The 19,081-nt window shown below is 43.9% G+C and overlaps 5 protein-coding genes across 5 annotated transcripts in view; 4 read left to right on the top strand and 1 right to left on the bottom strand.

The window, feature by feature from the left end:
- The window catches only part of LOC131893532 (splicing factor 45-like), a 2,964-nt gene extending 2,011 nt beyond the window's left edge, over nt 1-953 (top strand). The window contains exons 5-7 of the mRNA XM_059243588.1: nt 190-492; nt 567-741; nt 827-953. Of these exons, the coding sequence (XP_059099571.1) occupies nt 190-492; nt 567-741; nt 827-924 (576 nt within the window). The 3' untranslated portion in view covers nt 925-953. The remainder of the gene's footprint in view (nt 1-189; nt 493-566; nt 742-826) is intronic.
- A 2,413-nt stretch (nt 954-3,366) lies between these two features.
- Nucleotides 3,367-6,183, top strand: LOC131893272 (zinc finger protein 224-like). Its single transcript, XM_059243254.1, has 5 exons — nt 3,367-3,888; nt 4,173-4,865; nt 4,935-5,233; nt 5,305-5,464; nt 5,539-6,183. The coding sequence occupies exons 1-5, from the start codon at nt 3,631-3,633 to the stop codon at nt 6,109-6,111; spliced, it is 1,983 nt and encodes a 660-aa protein (XP_059099237.1). The 5' UTR covers nt 3,367-3,630; the 3' UTR covers nt 6,112-6,183.
- A 1,698-nt stretch (nt 6,184-7,881) lies between these two features.
- On the top strand, nt 7,882-9,883 carry LOC131892632 (serine/arginine repetitive matrix protein 1-like). The gene is made up of 3 exons (XM_059242456.1): nt 7,882-8,083; nt 8,171-8,356; nt 8,427-9,883. The coding sequence occupies exons 1-3, from the start codon at nt 7,988-7,990 to the stop codon at nt 9,837-9,839; spliced, it is 1,695 nt and encodes a 564-aa protein (XP_059098439.1). The 5' UTR covers nt 7,882-7,987; the 3' UTR covers nt 9,840-9,883.
- Nucleotides 9,884-10,161: 278 nt separating this feature from the next.
- Nucleotides 10,162-13,470, bottom strand: LOC131892631 (myotubularin-related protein 2-like). The gene is made up of 2 exons (XM_059242455.1): nt 12,276-13,470; nt 10,162-11,740 (listed from the first exon to the last, which is right to left on the bottom strand). Exons 1-2 carry the CDS (start codon nt 12,858-12,860, stop codon nt 10,328-10,330), a joined length of 1,998 nt encoding a protein of 665 aa, XP_059098438.1. The 5' UTR covers nt 12,861-13,470; the 3' UTR covers nt 10,162-10,327.
- Nucleotides 13,471-17,802: 4,332 nt separating this feature from the next.
- Nucleotides 17,803-18,324, top strand: LOC131892908 (ER membrane protein complex subunit 6-like). Its single transcript, XM_059242774.1, has one exon. It carries the CDS (start codon nt 17,915-17,917, stop codon nt 18,257-18,259), a length of 345 nt encoding a protein of 114 aa, XP_059098757.1. The 5' UTR covers nt 17,803-17,914; the 3' UTR covers nt 18,260-18,324.
- The last annotated feature ends 757 nt before the right edge of the window (nt 18,325-19,081 follow it).

The raw sequence follows: 19,081 nt of genomic DNA, 5'->3' as shown, positions 1-19,081 counted from the left end.
CCTAATTAATTTGAAAATGTTTTTTATAAACTTAGGGACCAGAGGTCATTTTAGGTAAAATNCCAGTGGAGCGGGATTGGGCGTGGCCGCCAAAATCATGGCCAAGTATGGCTACAAGGTGAGTGTTCGAATTGTGTCTCACTGCTTCAGACCCATGCATTCACTTGATCTTTGGACCTGCGTTTACAGCGTGGTCAAGGTTTGGGCCGTGAAGAACAGGGTATGGCCCAGGCCTTGGCTGTTGAAAAGACTTCACGACGTGGAGGTCGAATTTTGCACGAGAAGGACTTTGTGGTACCCCCACCCCCGTTATTCAATGCCGAGTCACCTGCCACACCTCCAGGAGATGCCTCAACCAGTGATTCAGGCCTAGCTATTGATGATTGTGGTAACGTCATAGTGGGCCCGAGCAAAGCCGAAGAAATGGCTGCTGACGGCAAGCCTTCCATTACAGACCTCATGAAAAATCCCAGCAAAGTCGTCCTGTGCAAGGTATGTGTTGTTCCTCTTACAAATATTATACTTCGAGAGCAGAATGAAAGTGACCTTTGGTTGGTGGTATATAGAACATGGTTGGGCCGGGTGAAGTGGATAACGATCTGGAACCCGAGGTTAAGGAAGAATGTCACGTCAAATACGGAGACGTCAATAAAGTGATCATTTTCGAACTGCCTAACGCCATCCCTGAGGAAGCTGTACGGATATTCATTGAGTTTAAACGCGTTGAATCCGCTATTAAAGGTAAGTGACCGCCGATCATAACTTTTTCATGCTTCATTCGAGTTTATGACACGTGTTCCTCAAATTGCATTCGCGTCTCTTTCAGCCGTGGTGGACCTAAATGGACGTTTTTTCGGGGGTCGAGAAGTACAGGCGTCCTTTTATAATGTGCAGAGATTTGCAAACTTGCAACTGAATGAGTAATAATAATAATAATACATGTTTACTGTTTAGTAACTTGCAATACCTCTAAATATGTCGTTCACTTACCCAGTGAAAGCAGTGCCAGTGGAGGGTAATAGAAGTAAAGTGCAATCAGATTCAGGTGTCTTCTGGTTTGTTAATGGATGATAGAACTACCAAACCAGAGGAAATTCAGGCTAAAACCCAGAAATGTTAGGGAATTTTTCCGACTGGTGGGCAACATGAAAATTGCTTGATGTCTCATTTAGAGTTGCAAAGCCTGCTTCCTTTCTTGTTTGAATTGTGAAGGTTTGCAAACCTCTGTACTTCTTAGCTTTGCAACATTTCGTTTATCCATGTCCTTGGTTTATCCCATTCCTAAATAAGTTCGTTAAGCTAGGTACTTATAACATACATAGACAAACAAAGCGTAAATTGAGACTCCGACATTGCAGATAAAATTGCACTCATGTAAAAAGTAAACAAAACTGAATGTATGTAACTTCATGATTCAATTTACGGACTACTTTGAACGATAAAGGAAATCATGATTTATTGCGCTTAACATTCAAAGATATGACCCTGACAGTAAATAGCGATTTAGTTGTTATTAAAGTCAAAAAGACATTTTTTTTTTTTTGACTTCCTTACCGCTACCGGAATTGGAATCCCAGCAGTTCAAGACGAGAAGATTATTTATTATACTTGACTACATTGCGAATTACTTATTCGTGCCGTATAAACATTTTCACACTTGGTTATTTCCTTTGATTGATTGAAAAAAAAAAACGTGTTTTTGTAAAATAGATTTAGCAAAGAATGGGCGATATGAAGTGCTAAACCAAGAAGCATGATTGGTAGGCTGACTAAAAAATAAGGGTCGGGAAAATAGTTTTGGGCAAAAAATTTAGGTCGCAAAAATCAGCCCAAAAAAATGTGTTAGATTATTAGAGCATTATGGTGGTTTGGAGACACAATTGCTTGATTGGTGTTATTAACAATCTTCTAGCTCTTTGGGCTCAGATGAAGTCTTGCCTTTACATCAACAAAAAACTGAATTTCAATATGGGCACATATCTATGACTTCTAAGAGAAAATCGTCTTTTTTTAAGAATCCTGAATTTAATGTCCAGGTCATAGTAGATGAGTGGTCTCTAAAATCGATGCCATCATTGCGCGATAATTCAACGCAATTGGATACAAAAAACTTGCGTTATAGTTCATAGAAAAAGTAAAATACACCTTTAGTTACCAATCAATGCCAATCAATACATGCATTCTTAGGAAAAGATGGTCAAAATAAAGGAATTCGTTAAAATTGAAACATGGCAAATACGAGATGAATATCAATGTTTTTATCGGAAAAGAGAAAAATAGTGTGTAAAAAAACAAGGTTTTTATACATACGTAAAAACCATCATATGGAATGTGTACATGGTGAAAAGAAATTAGAGGCCACTCTTTGTGCCTTCTGAAAATCCTTCCCTGGCCTCAAAGAATTGCTTGATCAATCCAAAATTTTCATCAAAATCGACCATTTTGGTTCGAACTAGGCATTAGTTCTGACCCCAATAGTGCTCACTTGCACTTAACTTTCAAACATTGTTTTGGTGAAAAACAGCGAGAGGGTTATCAATTACCTTTAGGCTAAAATTACATCATTTGTAGCATGGCCCTCCTGCATGTTTATTGTTTATTGTTGAGAGCCACTCACAGACACAATGTGTATAAAAGAGTAATGGCACAATTGGGAAAAATATTAAAACCGAGAGAATGGAAAGGAATTAATTATTAATTAACTGCTCAAGAATTAGAACACATACGATAAGAAAAGAAATTAATTGCTTCCGGTCCAAACCAAGTGTTCGACGCTTCCTCTTAATGAAAGCTTGGGTTGGGGTTCAATGTCAAATAACTCTTTGAGCGGGGACAAATGTTGTTAGACACGCCCAAAGTAACCCCCTGAATTTCTTACCACCCAACATTTCTCATTATATTTCACCTATCAATGATGAAAACCCTTCAATTTCCCCGAAAACTCTCTGGTTTAGATTGATTTATGGTTAAAAATGATGAAAAAGTGTTTTTGCCTCAAAATAGTCCAAATATACCAACTCTATATCAAAGGTGCCCAAGTAGTAAAGACAAGGATGCAATGTACAAGAGAATTTTGTTTTTCTCAATGTGCGACAAAGTTGGAACAATAAGCCATGGCTCCATATCAATTTACATGTGCGAGACAAGCTGGCAACAATAGGGTACATTTTAGGATTACTACTTCAAACACAAACTTACGTGAAAATCAACTAGCTTTGAAGCTCGAGGTTGCGTCGTCCAAAATCCCGCCAATCTAGGTTGCGCTTTAGGAGCGTGACTAGCGGTGACTAGCTTAGCCGCCAGAGCCTGGGCTTCTCTCTCAGCCCACTGCCAGCTAGGCCAGGAGGCCTCTCTCAAAGAACTGACGAGAGAAGGAGGAAAGAAAGACGCCATGACAATAATTACTTCTTATCCTTGTTCGTACACCAACAAATCCAAATTCGATTAGCCTGCCAGCCTATCCGACTGAACAGTCTCCACCCACCGTATCTCCGCCTATTCGATTTGGTTGGAAGTGATCCTGGGAACCCGTGGTTTTGGGCCCAAAAGGATCGCCTCCGTTTTGCTCAGGGTTCTCGCTGATCTTTCCCTCCGATATTCAAGACCAAAACAACTCAGGGACGCCAGGACATGGACCAATCGGGGGCCCAGCCCGGTCACACCTCACCCGCCATACACGCCTCAATGTCGACCTCGTCCGAGATCTCGACCCTCAATCCAGCTAGGTCCACCTCCGAACCCACACCTCTAATTGCCACGGCCACAGATGGCACCGTGGCTACGACTAGCACGACTCAGGTCATCTTTTCGACGGCCGTGTCGACGGCGTTGGATTCGACCGTGACATCCGTAGGAGAGGAGGAACTTGCATCGCCACATGGACAAGAGGTAATCAATATCAACGTTAACAAACTCACATGTGGGGAGCAGCCATGAACAATTTGTTTCATTGGCATTCCTTGGGATTTAACAGGATTGAAAGCAGATTTGAGGTTTTGAAGTTGAGATGGATTACTTAGTTTTGCAGAAAGATGCACAATTGAGAAATGAGCCACGTGAAGAAAGATGCGACTGAACGTAGGTCAGATGGGCAAATTTCTTGCTATGCTATGTTCAAACCCACCTTGCTACTCTTGCTGTACTGTATGGATGTGATCAATGCTTATTTTCAGGTGTTCCAAATTCTCTTGGAAGAAGGCGATCATGGTTCTGGTGAGGCCGGGGGCAGCCTCCGATTGGTGCCTGTGCGTGGCGGAAACTCGGGTACCACGTTGCAAACTATAGCCACCGATGTGGATGGCCAAGTCACCTATGTGCAAGTGGAGGCTGTGGACGGGTCCGGTTTGTCGGGAGATGGCCTCTTAGAAGCCATGGAAGCGGCCAACGTAACTCAGGCGACCGCCGACGTAACCGAAGTCCAGCAAATCGAGGGACAGACTGATAATGAACAAGCTCATGTGACCACAATGGCCGAAGTCGTCGAAGGCATCGATATTATGGAGATGGCTGAAGTCGATGATGAATCATCGGGCATTCAGCAGTATCTCCTACAGACGCACACCAACTATAAGATGGATCTTCTACAAGCGATATATCAGGACGTATCCGACAAGGCATTTGATTTCCCCATCTTTTGTCAGGACGGTGTGATCTGGTCCAACAAACTTTTACTCACTTCCGTGTCCACGTTTGTGAAGAGCATCCTGAGCGGATTGGGTGAACATCTTGAAACCTGCATCATCCTGCCCGAACTCACCAAAATGGAGTTCATGACTTTTCACAAAGCATTGTTCGCCCAAGAGAACGACACTACGTTAGACTTCGTGACCCTAATCAAAGTGGCCGAAATCCTCGGCGCCGAATTGGTAAGATGAAACATATTTGTCCTTACTCATTCCAGTTTCGCTCTGAACATTGTCTGACTCTTTATTTAGAGTTTGACCACGCATTTCCCGCCAAATGAGGACGCCTTCCCCGAGATCAATTACAAATCTGTGATGGATTGCCATCATGAGCGCAAGAAAGTGTTCCACGCCTTAGGATATGATGCTGAGAGTCTGCCCGTTCCGTCGAGTAAAAAGTCTGATTGGGATACGGTTTTGAGCTCGCTCTCGTCCGTCCTAAACTCCGAATATCCTTGTGAACTTTGCCAAAGATCCTTCGTCGATGCTACCAGTTTGAAACACCATCAGAGCATGCTTCATTCTGGTCGGACAGTGGCTGGGTTTGTTAGGTAAATTGTTTTATTGATGTCGCCATTGATATTTTATCAAGCACGAGGAATTAAGGGTTTCTCTCCCATAGAGATCCCTACGCTTACGAATGTCACGCGTGCCGCAAGACCTTTGCCTACGCGATTAATGTCAAAAAGCACAAATGGTTGTGTCATGTCAAACCCAAGAAGGAGATCCTCGCCAAACCAAGCAAGAAGCCTTTGAGTGAAGACTTGATGGCCAAGCGCCACGTAAGTGTTCCCTATTAATGTTTCCGTCAACCTTTGATCTTGATTGGGCTCTTTTTGGTCTATGTTACTCACAGGTTCGGGCTAAAGAAAAACACGAGGACATGACTTGCAAAGCGTGTGGACAAGAGTTCAACACATGGAAGCAATTACAAGTGCATATGATGGATCATACCAACGAGAGGCCATTCAAATGTGAAATCTGCGGACGAGGTTTCAAAGAGCAACAAAAACTACGACGTCATGCAGTCTGTCATACTGGAGAGAAGAACTTCTCCTGCAAGTTCTGCGGGAAGACCTTTGGTTTAAGACATAACATGAAGGCCCATGAGCGGATTCATGAAGGCCGTGGGAACGAGTGCAAGTTCTGCGGCAAGAACTACACTCAATCCTCAAATTTGCGAGACCATGAGCGGGTTCACGTGCTGAAAAAGCACGTGGCCACCAATAACTTGGAAATTCGTGAGAAGCAACAATTGGCCAAATCTCGCGGGCGACCCTCTATCATGGAAAAACATCAACGCATGATTAAAGAGAAGGAAGGACACAAAGAGGAACTCCTGAATAAAAGGGCTCAGAGTAAAGGGGAAATTGTCGAGTCCGAAGGCGAAGAAGAGGACCAAAATACGCAAGAGGATAAAAAGGCGTGAATCGTCTATAGTATTTCTGTATGCATCCCAAGGTACTAAAAATAATTTCTAATACATCTATTTTCAAACGAGCATTTACATTGGATTGTGGTTAAGGAAGGAACCACAAGCGGTTAATTCATAACTAACAATGTGTTCTGAAATGAAAGTACGACGGCTAATGTTTCTGATCGGCAAAATGGTAAGCTTTTAGGTTTTATCACGGACTTCTAGAGATGTGGACTGCGAACGGAAGCAAAAAAATCCTGTCTCCTAAACTGTTCACTTAATTCCAAAAAAAAGCGCTTCATACGACCACAAGATCTTGTTGAATAGATGAACTCGACCAAATTTGAGCCCAAACCTATGCTTAGGGAACTCAGGAGACATGTTCAAAGTTATGTAGTAAGCACTACATAAAATTCGAATTGAATTTTCGGCCTGCTCTTGGTCAGTTACATAAGCTTTTGACAACATAACTTTGAAACGATACACCTGTAAGTAAATGATATAAAATGACTTACCTTTAATTGATAAGATCTACGTCTCCAATCTTATTATTTCAATTCGAAAAGAGGCTCAGAGTTGCTATGACCAAGAGCAGGCCGATTTGGCGGGGAGCTCGTTTGCAGTGTATATTTCTAGAAGTCCGTGGTTTCATCAACTGACGTGCCGATGAATTTCATCTTAGCCAAATATTTGGCTGTAACCTAATACGAATCATGTCTCACCAGTGGCCGAAAATGGCAAAACGCCGAATTTTTAGTTTTGTCTTAAATCCCTAACGATTTCGGAAGTCTTAAAGTGAATGAACAAAATAAAAAGGAAAAAATATCCGACACAATTTTGAACTCGGAAAGGTCATATGGAAAGTCCCGGGTATACTTTGATTTTATCCGTCGTTGAAGCAGACGAAATTCATTAAATCATTATCAACGAACTATCAATAATCTGTCATGGCCTCGAATTTTACATGACATGTGATGGTGGAGGAGGTACGGGTGGCATTCACTCTGTGCACGATGGTTAGAAGAGTACGACATGTGCTCAGCGCACCACCGCGGTTGAATTTTGAACCTTCAATTCCGTTCCGAAACAATGAGTTAACATGGGTCTCAGATTCAAACCAAACACAATTTTGTAAATGTTTGTGCATAACGGTCAATTCTAAAGCTTGGGTTACTCGTCTGGCATCATTAACTGCAATCACAGCAAGAACAGATTCAAAATATGTATTTTTAGTCCAAAATGTAGGAAGTGGCACAAAAAGTGGTGTTTAAACCGTTCAAAAATCCGATTCAAGGTGCCTGAAGGGTAACTCGTAGAACCCCAGATGTTTATTTCAATGCGTTTGGTTTGGATCTGGGATGCACATGAGCACATTGTTTTGGAATGGAATTGAAAGTCCAGAATTCAATGGTAATGGTGCGCTGATGAACTCACTGTCGTACTCTTCCAAGTCCGTCCATAGAGAAGTGTAAATCTTTGAAATATCATACTAATGCGCCCTCTGGTACTACCATGAAGTAAGTGTCACCACATTTCTTACTGATGACAAAATGTTGCTCTGTTTAATTATTTTTGTCACTTGCCGTGTCATGTTATCTTTAGCGAATGAATTTTGGACTTAAATGGTTTATATAGTTGTTCAAACGTAGCCCCGAGACGGCGAACAATTTTGCCAATGAATATTTGGAGGCACTGGATGTGTTAAAATCATGGTAGTTCTTGCCGCGGTTGTGGCGCAGCCTGGCTAGCTGACACAGCTGAAATCCGCTCCGGTACTCTACACGTTTCTACAGCTGAACCTGACGCAAAATCACTCAACCACCGTTCTGCCTAACCTTCATCACCATCGTCTCCGTTTCACTTCATCTCGTTTGTCATTCTTGATTCGATGAAGCGCCGTTCGGCTCCCCGCGGGTCCCGCCCTCGAACCCTGGGCTCGGATCCACCGGCTCTAGCCCGCCAATGCGCGCCCAATCACTTCACGGTAAGAAAACCCGCGATGGCTCTGGCACCTCATATCATGCAAAGCCCAAGACTTGAATCGGATCCTTGGGAGGCGTTCTATTTATAGGAATTAGGGCGGACTTTGGATCGCCTGCGGGCCCATGAAGATTGGGCCGATCTGCACTTGATTTGTCAGCCCGACGACCAGGACCCGAAAACGGGACTGACTCGCACCCTCCACGCCCATCGAGCTCTTTTTATGGCCACATCCCCACTTTTGAGTCAGTGCTTCGAGCAAGCCCACCAACAAGCGGTAAAAAAAAAAGCGCAATTTCCTCCATTGATCGACATTCCAAATCATCAAAAACCTGTCACAATTACAGCCCGGTTGTCCCTTGTACGTCACCTTGGTGGGTGTGGATCCGGATTTGGTCGAGAAGATGCTCGAGTGCCTTTATGTAGGCCACACCACATTGCAAAAATCCGAGGAACGCCAGGCCTTGAATGGAGTGTGGCACAGCCTCGGATTGACTCGATGTCGCTTATCGCTCGATGATGACGACGTGGTCGAGATCCCGGCCCCCAGCCCGCCATCACCCCGCCCATCTTCTCGGGCCTCGTATTCGCCCTCATCGCCTTCCGAATCATCACTCACCCCACCCACCAAGTTATCGCCCAGGAAGACTGGACCTCGATCTAAGGCGAAAGGGACCGAGAAGAAGGCCGATCGGGTCAGTCCCGATGCGGCCCCCACCGAGAGCGAACTCAAGGCTAAAGCGCGCCGATCCATCTCACGCGTGACATTAGACCGAGTGGATCAAAGCTCGGACCGCGAGGTTCAGCGGCTCTACGAACAAGCCTCGGCGGCCGAGGCCAAATCTAAGACGCCCGTGCCTCAAAAGCGTCGAATCGCCGAGACGTCCGACAAAAAGGCCAACATTCCCAAGAAAATGAAGGCCGACGAGACGAGCTCGGAGTACGACTCAGACGAAGTTCAGGCGCGAAGGAAGGAGGCTTTGATCTCGAAACGGTCGGCGAGCGCCCAAAGGAAACCAATGCCACCTCCCAGAAATCGCCGATCCGCCGCTACTGCCATGGCCACTTCTAGCGGTCGAGACCCGAGCCAAGACCGGAAGGCCCAAGAACCCCAAGTGGTCGTCAGAGGTGTGCCAAAGATGTGGAATTGCTATTGCGGCCGGAAATTTCTCACCGAGGCGTCCCTCCAACTCCATGAAGCCAAGTTCCATGGTGAGTCCACCGAGAGCGATGAGACCCCTTCCGACCACGACGAAGTGACCGAAAGCGATCAAGTGGTCAAGACATCGGCGAGAAACGGCAAGAAAAAATCTTCGGCCAAGATTCGGCAAGAGCGCCGCCAAAGTCGCCGTTCCAGTTCCAGCAATTCGGATTGGAGCGAGGACGAAGTCAGTCGGTCAGTCAGAAAACCTACAAGTCATGAGCGCAAACTAGGAAAGAATAACGAAGCCCCGAGTGCAAATAGCAATGGAGCCTTGCGCAGCAAATCATCCTCGACGGATCTTCCTATTCAAGCCCAAATGGCGAAAGCTCCGGAAGAGCCCAACAAGAAACGGAGGAGAGATTCTGCGGACGCAGGACAATCTGATGAGGTCGTCCCTGAGCACACCACGGGATCTGATCAATCCAAAGAGACTCTGCCTTCCCCCGTGGTGTTCAATGATTCCGATTCTGACGATTTCTTGGGAAAATCGTATGAATCAGGTGTCATGAAAAGTTTTGACGAATTGTTTAATGAGGCCCAAGAGCCAAAACAATAGGCGTATATGGAAGAAATATTAAAAAGCCTTTTTTTGAAATTTGATTGACTGTGATAGTTGATTAGTAGTCAATTGTGCTGGTATCGGATGTGCGCAAACAATTTCGAGTGAATGTATTCAATAGTAGCATGTAGCATCAAAGAACAAGACTTCGTATATAAATTACGGAAAACGTCATATATATATATATATATATATGTATATCCATGCTGATGATTTCCATTCCAGTCGATTCAAGAGAAAGAATGTGGTTGGTTTTCTATTCTTTGGAGTGCCAAAATTCGAGTGAGTGAAACCATGGAATAATAATACTCCTCTCGGCAAGCGATTGACTCATTTCACTTTAGTTCTCTCGTTCTGGACCTTGGAAATCAATATATTTTTTATATACTATGTGTATTTTGGGAGTGGACGCGGAAGGCACTTGATTTTTCTTTCGTTCATCATTGTTGGTTAATAATGGCTCAAACTGGTTGGTAACTGGATCCTCATATGTTGGTGGAGTCGGAACTCATTAATCTGGCCGAGGAAGGAGGGCCCACATGTGTGGGAATGGATTCTTTTTGAGTCCGACGGGAGGTCTCTTTCTTCAGGTGAGAAAACTTCGTCTTCAATTGGGACTTGAAGAACAACATTTGGGACCCTCTCGAAGGAATATTTTCTTGAGGACGCATCCGCGGATTGTGCCTACAATAGTAGCTCGTCCATAGCTTTAAGTAGCGCTCGGAGGTTTCGGGCATGATGGACCTGCCATCCGCCATGTCGTTGTAAGTCGGGTTCAAGAAAGAGTGGTGATCGCTATTGACGAAGCTCCACAACGACTGGGTGTGCTGGCTCAACGAATTCTGACGCCTCTCCTTGTCACTGTTGAAGAGGAACGTGCCGAAGCGACACGAGTAGAGATGGTCCATCACGGATGTAAGGAAGAGCTCGTTGAACTCGAAGGAGTTGGGGAACTGGTTCATGATTTGCCACACGCAATCAATGAACTGCAGAAACACCGGTGATCGATCGTTGTCGTTGGGCTTGTCGACCCCGTGGCCGATGCGGTGGGCAAACTTATGGCCGAATGACAACCACTCCTTTTCCACGAGGACCTGAAAGCCGCGTAAGGAGCGGTAGTACGGGTCCATGAGCATCATGGCCATGGACGTGATCTGCGCTGTGCGATCCCACCCGTCCGAGCAATGGACAATCACAGACGATTTGGCGTTCTCGACCTTGTCCGCCACTTTGACGGCACCGGCCAAGATGCAATGGAGGTGATGTAGCCAATTGGTGTTGTCCACGTTGCTCAGCCAACGGTTGTCGTCAATGACCGGGAAGCAGATGTCGCGGACTTTCCGCAACGATTCGCGCATTACATGGATGTTCTGGATGTCCAAGAAGCAGAGCTCAGCGCTCTGATAAATGTCCTCGTTCTCACTTCCACCCCCATTCACACGATTGACCATGGAGTTGATCTTGGGTCGGGCGTCCATGATGAAGATCCGATCCGTGTGGGCGTTGGCGTCCATGATGGCCCGGATGTACTCCTGATCCTCGGAGCTCTTGTTGGAAGTCATACCCACCAGGGGCTGAGCACACCGACAAATCGTGGCCTGGGACTCCGGGTGCATCCATGAAAGAACGGGCAGGCGTCCCCGCGACCGGAACTTGGCCACTTCGGTCACCATTTCCTTGGAGGCGGAGGTGGGGATGCCGAGGATGCGCGGATACGTTTCGCAGATCTCGTAACGCTCGTTGATGCGACTGATGGTCCAGCTCTCATTGGGCAGGCCTTGACGTTTGAGTTCGCCTATGGGGTCGTACACGTTCCAGCCGTCACCTTTATGCCTCTCTTGATAGTGATAGGCGAAAAGGGGCGTGGTGTGGCTCAGCGGGAAGGAGTACAAATGGAGCTGGAGTGACAAGAACAAAATCATCAGTACTTGAACAAATACCTAATTACATATTGACATGATTTCATATCACATTGAAGGCCCAAAACAAAAACATAATACGAAGAAAATGCAATAATTGTTCGCTAATCACGTCCTATTTTGAATTAAAACACTTTCCAAACCAAACACGATCAACGGCGATTGATCTCAAAAATGTAAATTTTAGTGGTTTCCGTTGTCCTCTTTTGATAAAGTTTACTCAACACTGAAACAGTGCAGAAATCCAAGCGTGACATTTCTAGATTGGGCAAGTCTAGCAGCAAGTCCAAGCTTTTATCTGAAACCACTGGGTCTGTCAAAGCTGCGGCAGGCCAAGAGTCTGACGTAGTGACCATTATTCTCGTCCATAGATTGGAAAAGACGAATTTTGCGTTCATTCTTTCGAGTGAGATTCTTTCAACTAAAGATTGAAACAGACCCTCTGTGCGAAATTACGGCCAAACATAACACACAATATCCGAAAATCCTGGGCGTGGGAGCTGCCCGAGCTTACCGTTTCAAAAATGTCTTTCCGTTTGTTCTCGATCTTATTAAATGCGAATCGGAGGCTACGGATATCTTTACACACGATATCCAAGCCATAAGCCAGTTCCGCGGCCATGGACGTCCTTTGCCGGCCCACTTTCTCAATCCGGCTGACACAACCCAAGGGCACGTCCACCGTGGTCGGGCCCTCGCGATGGGCCCCGTAAAAGAAGAGGCGGTAATTGGTCACGATCAACGTGCCCTTGACCGAATTGGGCACCGTGTACGGGCACACGTAGTTCATCTCATAATACCGGTCCACGATCTTCTCGCCGCTCAAAAGCGAAATCACATTCTCCGCGCCTCCGCCGCCTTGCGCTCCACCCCCGTGCTCTCGCTCACCCCCACCCCCGCCACTACTCCCGCTCCGCCCATCCGGCCCTTCTGAGCTAGATGAGCCTAACGAGGGCGTGGGCGAGTCGGGAGAGACGGGTGGGCCAATGGCGGGCAATGATTGACGGGGTGGGCGGCGCGGAGGTGGGCCAGCGTGAGAGGCCGACGGGTGGTGATGAGCGGGTGGGTGAAGGGGCTGGCGGTGGCGACCGCTATCCATGACGCTCTCTCCCTTGAGGTCGGATGGTCCAGAAAAGGGAACTGAGCGCTCGCTTTAAGCTCGAACTATGGCGAATATCGCTCTCGGCGCCGGATTAGCTAGCGCGGCATCCTGCGCTCAATCAAGGCGGGGCGGGGTGGGGATTGATGATGATGGTCCAACGTGTGTCTTGGGTCCCAATGGGTGCAGAGGGCGGATTGAGGCGTGATTAGGCGCACTTGTGGATCGAGGTTGGGCCCCAGGTATTCTCTTCCATTCAGCTTCGGTGGTTGGTCTCAAAGCGAACACACGGAGGTGAGAGGTACGTGAGGACATGAGGACGAAGGAGCTAGCACTGCCACTAACAGTGCTGCCAGCTGGTGACAGGCTATAAGCGCCAGATGACCCCCCCCAAAAACGCCAATTTAAGACATTCACCGTCAAATATATTTAGAAAAAAACGCCAGATACTCTCTCTCTTAGTATTCTAGGGCACCTCAATGTACATTCATATGTTTTTCTGCATGAATTGAATTTACTGGCCGACCATTAACAATTTGTGTCAAACACAGAACTTTCTTTCACCACGGACTATTATATCCAGATATTTTAAGATTGTGGAGCGTAAAGTAACAGAGTTGCAGATATTTTACCCTGCTCTGTGGATTTCATAATGCAACTACTTTGAAACATTGCATCTCATAAAGCAAAACTATGGCTCATAGTTTTGAGTGAATGTAGAGTATATTATCCTGGTGCTGAGCATGTTGCTCATGCTCATATGAATCCATTCTAGTCATCTATAAAAAAACAATGCTAGTCAGAGTGACAGTGAGTGACATGGTATATGCCGAAAATTATAGTCCACCTTCAAACATCTTGGAATCTATGACAGAAAAAGTTTTTCAACTCTGAAAGCCTTCATAGTGGCCCTGCATGTTTGTCTACGGTTTGGTGTTTCGAAAGAGGGGGAACAGGATGGGGACATTTTGGTAATGCTGAAACAAGTGAAAAACTGTGTTTATTTAGCCATACCTCTTGATTTCAGTAAACAATATGTTTTGCCGTTTTGTTCAAAATTGTGCCACATCTGATGCATTTATTGGGAAAACAGCCGTGAGCGCAGTGATTGCCTCTGAAGTTGAAAACACCAACTTGAAAACCTAGAAAACCTCTATTGAAAAAGTGTACTCTATCTGCAATAAACACATAGCCATGTTATTTCTAGAAAAATGAGTTGATGATAATACAATTGATGCATGATTCACAATTCAAACACGTCAATTTGTGCCCAAAAGTGTGCATTACAATTATCAATTGCTCTGCTGAAGCATGAAACTGAAAGTGCGATGAGATATAATTGCCGACGCACAACTTGCATTCTTGCAAAGCATCCTCAAAGCTGAGGAAAAATATGCCAATTTCCTTGCTATTTGGATCAAAAAACGTCTAAAGTCAGTCAAAACGCCGGCAATCCTCCTAAATCAGCCTATCTGTCAATGTTGAAAATTTCCCCGCCGCACAAAGTTCAAAAACGCCAGAAAACGGCCAGATTCATCTTCTCCGTGAAAAGAAAAATCTCCCCGCCAGAAGTAGCAAAATCTGGCGGGCTAAATCGCCATCTGGCAGCACTGGCATCTACAAGTACGCTACGCTACGCTGCGCTGCACACAGCACACTGTACGGTACCTACACGCACACACCCACACACACCTACAGAACGATTTTGATCAGGACTGCATGAAACATGAATTGCCTTAATTTGGGCATCCTGGCATCTACATGAGGTGACGGTGAGAATTTTTGGACAAAAACAAATTAGGTGAACATTTTCGTCAAATAAGGGAGGAATTGAGTGACTTGGAATATCAATGATTCAAAAATGGAGGTAGGAAGACGGAGGAAAAGTGCCCGGGCTCCAAGGATCAGTGTTGATACAAGTCCGTCACACTGCTGAGTAAGAGGGAGGAGCAGACTGAGGCCTAATGCCCTGGATGGGCCGCCAACGGCGAGTTTTACCACTTTGTTCATGTGCACGCCTTCATTTGGAAGGCACGGTTCTCAGGTTCAGAAGCAGTTTAATTTTGTTCTATTTACACAAGTCTCAGCTTTTGAGTTTCCTTTCCGTTTAGGAGTTGTCCCATCAGTTGTCATTCAGTCAGTTAGTCACCCCTCCCTTACAGTAGACTTTAAACTTAAAAATCCATTTCAATAGTACTGGGGATTATGTTCCTTCTTTGGGTTAGAAACCCTATGAAAAACCAAACCAAAAAGGAAAACTTCTTATGAAACTATGGTTTGCACTCTGGGAGTGGGACTCAAACCAAAAATAGACATATTTTAGCTCTGAGCTACCTAGTGCTCTTGAAACTCATTTGAATGTTTTATATATACACGAGACCCTAAATAAAGCATCATCATAATCATGGAATGATGTAGCTTGACAAATATGACACCTTTTTTTAACCTGACTAAATTGGATGCTTTTGCTAAAAACTAAAATTAATAGAGTCCAAAATTCAAATTGAAGTCTATTGAACCAGACTTTGTTATTACTCTGTACCCCTTCAATAATTTTATGTTAACTTCCTTATAGGAATATATTTAAACTCTACTCAAAGTCAACCTATTCATTTTCCACCAATGAGTGATGTTTGTTTTGTCAAATTGGTGGTTTAAGACAAACTTACCAATTGTCCATCCCAGATATTCAAAAAAGTAAAAATTTGAACATGTACTTTTATTATCTATTTCATACATTTCGTTTGTTGTATGTCAGTGTAAGTTCCTTGTCTTTTGATAGAATGATTATTCTTGATTATTTTCTCCTGAAAGTTTTTCAGCAAATATTCCACAGATTGAAAAGAAAGTTTGGTTGTTCCTAATTAATTTGATTTTCATGGTTATCTTCATAAAACCAGCAAATTAGGGCTGGCAGATCTGGCTAGCCCTTAGATTTAAGGGTTGATCAGGAATTACAGTCAAAAACTTGTCCAGGTCTGGCTTGAATACTGCTTCTGGATCAACTCCTACATATTCCCAATGAATATTTGAGGGCAGCAATCAAGAAGTCCAAGAAATAAGAGAATTGGACTTCATTGTTCCGACTAGCCTGGATTCTCAAAGGCTTGAAGGTGTTCTCAAAATGCAAGCAAAACCTCTAGGGTCACTAGAAAAGATCCTGAGTGGGGACAAAGCTCATGAATGCTTTCAAAAACGTACAGATTCAGATTCCCTTCATGCTTTCTCTTGATACTGTGCAATCCCCATCTTACTAGCCTTTCCCAATATGAGAGCTCTCTCATCCCATCAACTTTTCTGGTAAAACATCTTTTGACCTGCTTGACTTTTTGCAAACCTGCTGAGGTAATTGGGGCCCAAATGGGCAAGGCATATTCAACATGGGCAATCAACCTGTGCAGAGTGAGTAATGTAATACTATCTCGGGACTTAAACATGCAATATATCCAACCACATATTTGAAAACCTTTATTCACCTCCAACTGGATTACTCATCAAACTGTTTGTTATTTTGGAGGATTACACCTAAATCCTTCATGGGCAAAACTTGCTCAATTATCTCCATTTTCTACAAGTGAAGTGTTAAACGGCGTTGACCCAAATGTCATTGAACAGAATTTCATTCCATTCAAGGCCATATTACTCGCAGCAACCCAAGACTAGATTTGATCTAGGACCTTTACCAAACTACCTCTTTGAACAGTCTTGAACATCAAAGGGATCATTATTTACTAAAAAACACTTAAGTATACCATTTACCATTGGCTATCTTGTTTTATTGATCATAGAGTTATTGTCTTAATTCAACTCTATGGCCTAACTTTGCGTGCGAAGGAAAACCGCGTCGTTTCCACTCTTTAGAGTTCCTGCCTAACCATTGCTCACAAGCAGCCGCAGTCACCCTGACATGAGACCTGATGATTAGGGTTGCCAGGTGGCGGAATTCACCGCCAAATAACTCAAAAGTGTCGGAATGAAAAAGTCGTTTGCGGCGTTAAATTTAAATTGGCGGTAAGCCGAAAATGTGGCTGAATATGGCTGAATGAAACCAGAAGGAACTTCTAGAAAAGGTATGGCTGGTAATGTCACAAACTTTAGTTGTTGCTTTCATTTTGAGTAGAACATGTTCTTGACCTTACTCATTTTATCTAAATTCAGCTTAGTTTATGGAATGGAATGGATGAGAGAGTCATTTGCAATTTGCCTGGTGGCATGTGTGGGTTGGTTTTGGGTGGAATTCTTTTTAGTTCAAGCCTGGACTCAAAGTGCTTTCACACAATAAGTAAATCCAGCTCAAGCTTTTCCCTAAGATGCAACTAGCATCACAATACTTAACATATAAAAGAGCAAATATCAAAATATTTTCCTTTTAGTCCTGGTCTCGTCATCCTGAGGGAGGGTTGAGATAAAGCACTGAGAGGAACTAAATTTGATCTAGACACCTGCATGGTTTGGGGTATCAATTTAGGGGTCCAAACTAGGAGACAAGAGGATTTTTGATCTTCTAAGATTTTGAAAGTTCTTGAAACCCTTGGTCATGTTTTATTGATTTGTTTTATGGGCTTTTCTAAACGCAAGAGGGAAATAATCCCCAGTACTATCAAAATGATAGGTTACATTTCGTCTATTTATTACCTTTCATCTTTATATGATCTTTGAAATTAGGTCAAAAGTAGCACAAAATTTTGCAAAATTAGTTCCAATTAGCCCTTTTGCTTGCTCTTTTGCTTTCAAACATGCTTGAAGTTTTCTGTTTGATATTTTTTTTCCTCTGAGAAAAATATATCTTGTTTTTTCAAAGACTTTTTTAATGATCCTTTTAGAGCCCTCGTAATGATACACTGATAATAATAGTGTTCCATTTATAAGTAAGTAAATTTGTCCAAATGTGGCGGAATAGGAATGTTGCAATGGCGGAATATGTTTCTAAAAATTTGGCAACCCTGCTGATAATAGACTTAGATACGATCTAAGAGTTTGTTTATCTGTGAATGTGTGTGCGTGTGTGTTTGTCTTGATCTCAGACCTCAAGCTTTGTTAGTGCTTTTTCTAGAATGGCTTCTTCGTCCCCTCTCCGAACGGCACGCCCCCATCAGCCGATGCCCCTAAACCCTCGGAATGTGATGCTCAACACCAAATCCCTCAACTTCTCGCGCACGGCCTTGTCCGTGTTGGGCGGAGGCGTGGCCGGAATCTTGGGCCTGACCTCCATCCTCGGGTTCCTCTTCTACTTCGCGGCCTCAGGGCTCCTCGGCCTGGTGTATCTAATGCAATCCTCTCGCTCTGACGGAATGTTCTTCCTCTCCAAACAGCAACTAGTCACTTCCTACGTGTTTGAGAATCTGTTCACCTACATCCTCATGTGGACTTTGGTGTATGGATGTGTTCACGTTTATTGATATGACAATTTTTCATTATCCTCATGATTACTTTGATTTTTATTAAAATTGTTGTCATTAATTCATTTCAACGGCTTATCTGTAAAAGAGTATTATGAAGGATGACATGGATCAGACAGTTTTCTACTAGAAAATCACGAATCGGATTCTGGTTCAGTTAGTCAAATTTTCCCTCATACAAGCAGATGATATAGTTGGCAGCCAAGTCGTTATTTTCAAAGCCAACAAATACACTTGCCAATAATGTCTGGAAGAAATTATTAATGGCGCTTGGCTTTGCACATTTAATGAACTGAAGATACACATGGATCCTATCACTAGGGACGAGCAAATTGTGTAATAATAGTTTTTGACACAAAACTATGTTTTACCTATTTACACTTTTCACCTTTACATACGCCTTTTTACTTTTATTTTGCACCTTTATTTGCACATTTGGTCTTTCTTTTCCTTTTACCTTAGTTTTTTTGCCTTTCTTTGTCTTAGTATTGGTTTCAAATTTTAAGACCAAAGACTGCCACCAAAATAAATATATGAGTAGTAATTTTGAATAATTGATGACAAATATTAAATTGTGCAGGCCCAAAGCACTTCACTTCTAATTGAGAAGCAAGGGAGAGAACATACATGAAAAAAGCCAGATTCAAGTCAAGAGACAAGCTAAACAGGGCGCTAAGATAGTTGAACAGCCCCCCAAAATGCAACGAACGCTTTTCCTAACCTCCTCCTGGCTAGCTTTATTCTCCTTTTGAGGAAGAAAAATTCCAACTTTCTTCAATTTGATCATCAATGTAGAAACTAGATCAACGTTGCACATCTATT

Source organism: Tigriopus californicus, chromosome 2 (genome assembly GCF_007210705.1).
Source record: "Tigriopus californicus strain San Diego chromosome 2, Tcal_SD_v2.1, whole genome shotgun sequence".
In the NCBI taxonomy this organism is placed as follows: domain Eukaryota; kingdom Metazoa; phylum Arthropoda; class Copepoda; order Harpacticoida; family Harpacticidae; genus Tigriopus; species Tigriopus californicus.
Note: the sequence above shows the minus strand (reverse complement) of the source record. Positions and strands in the feature narration are given on the sequence as shown.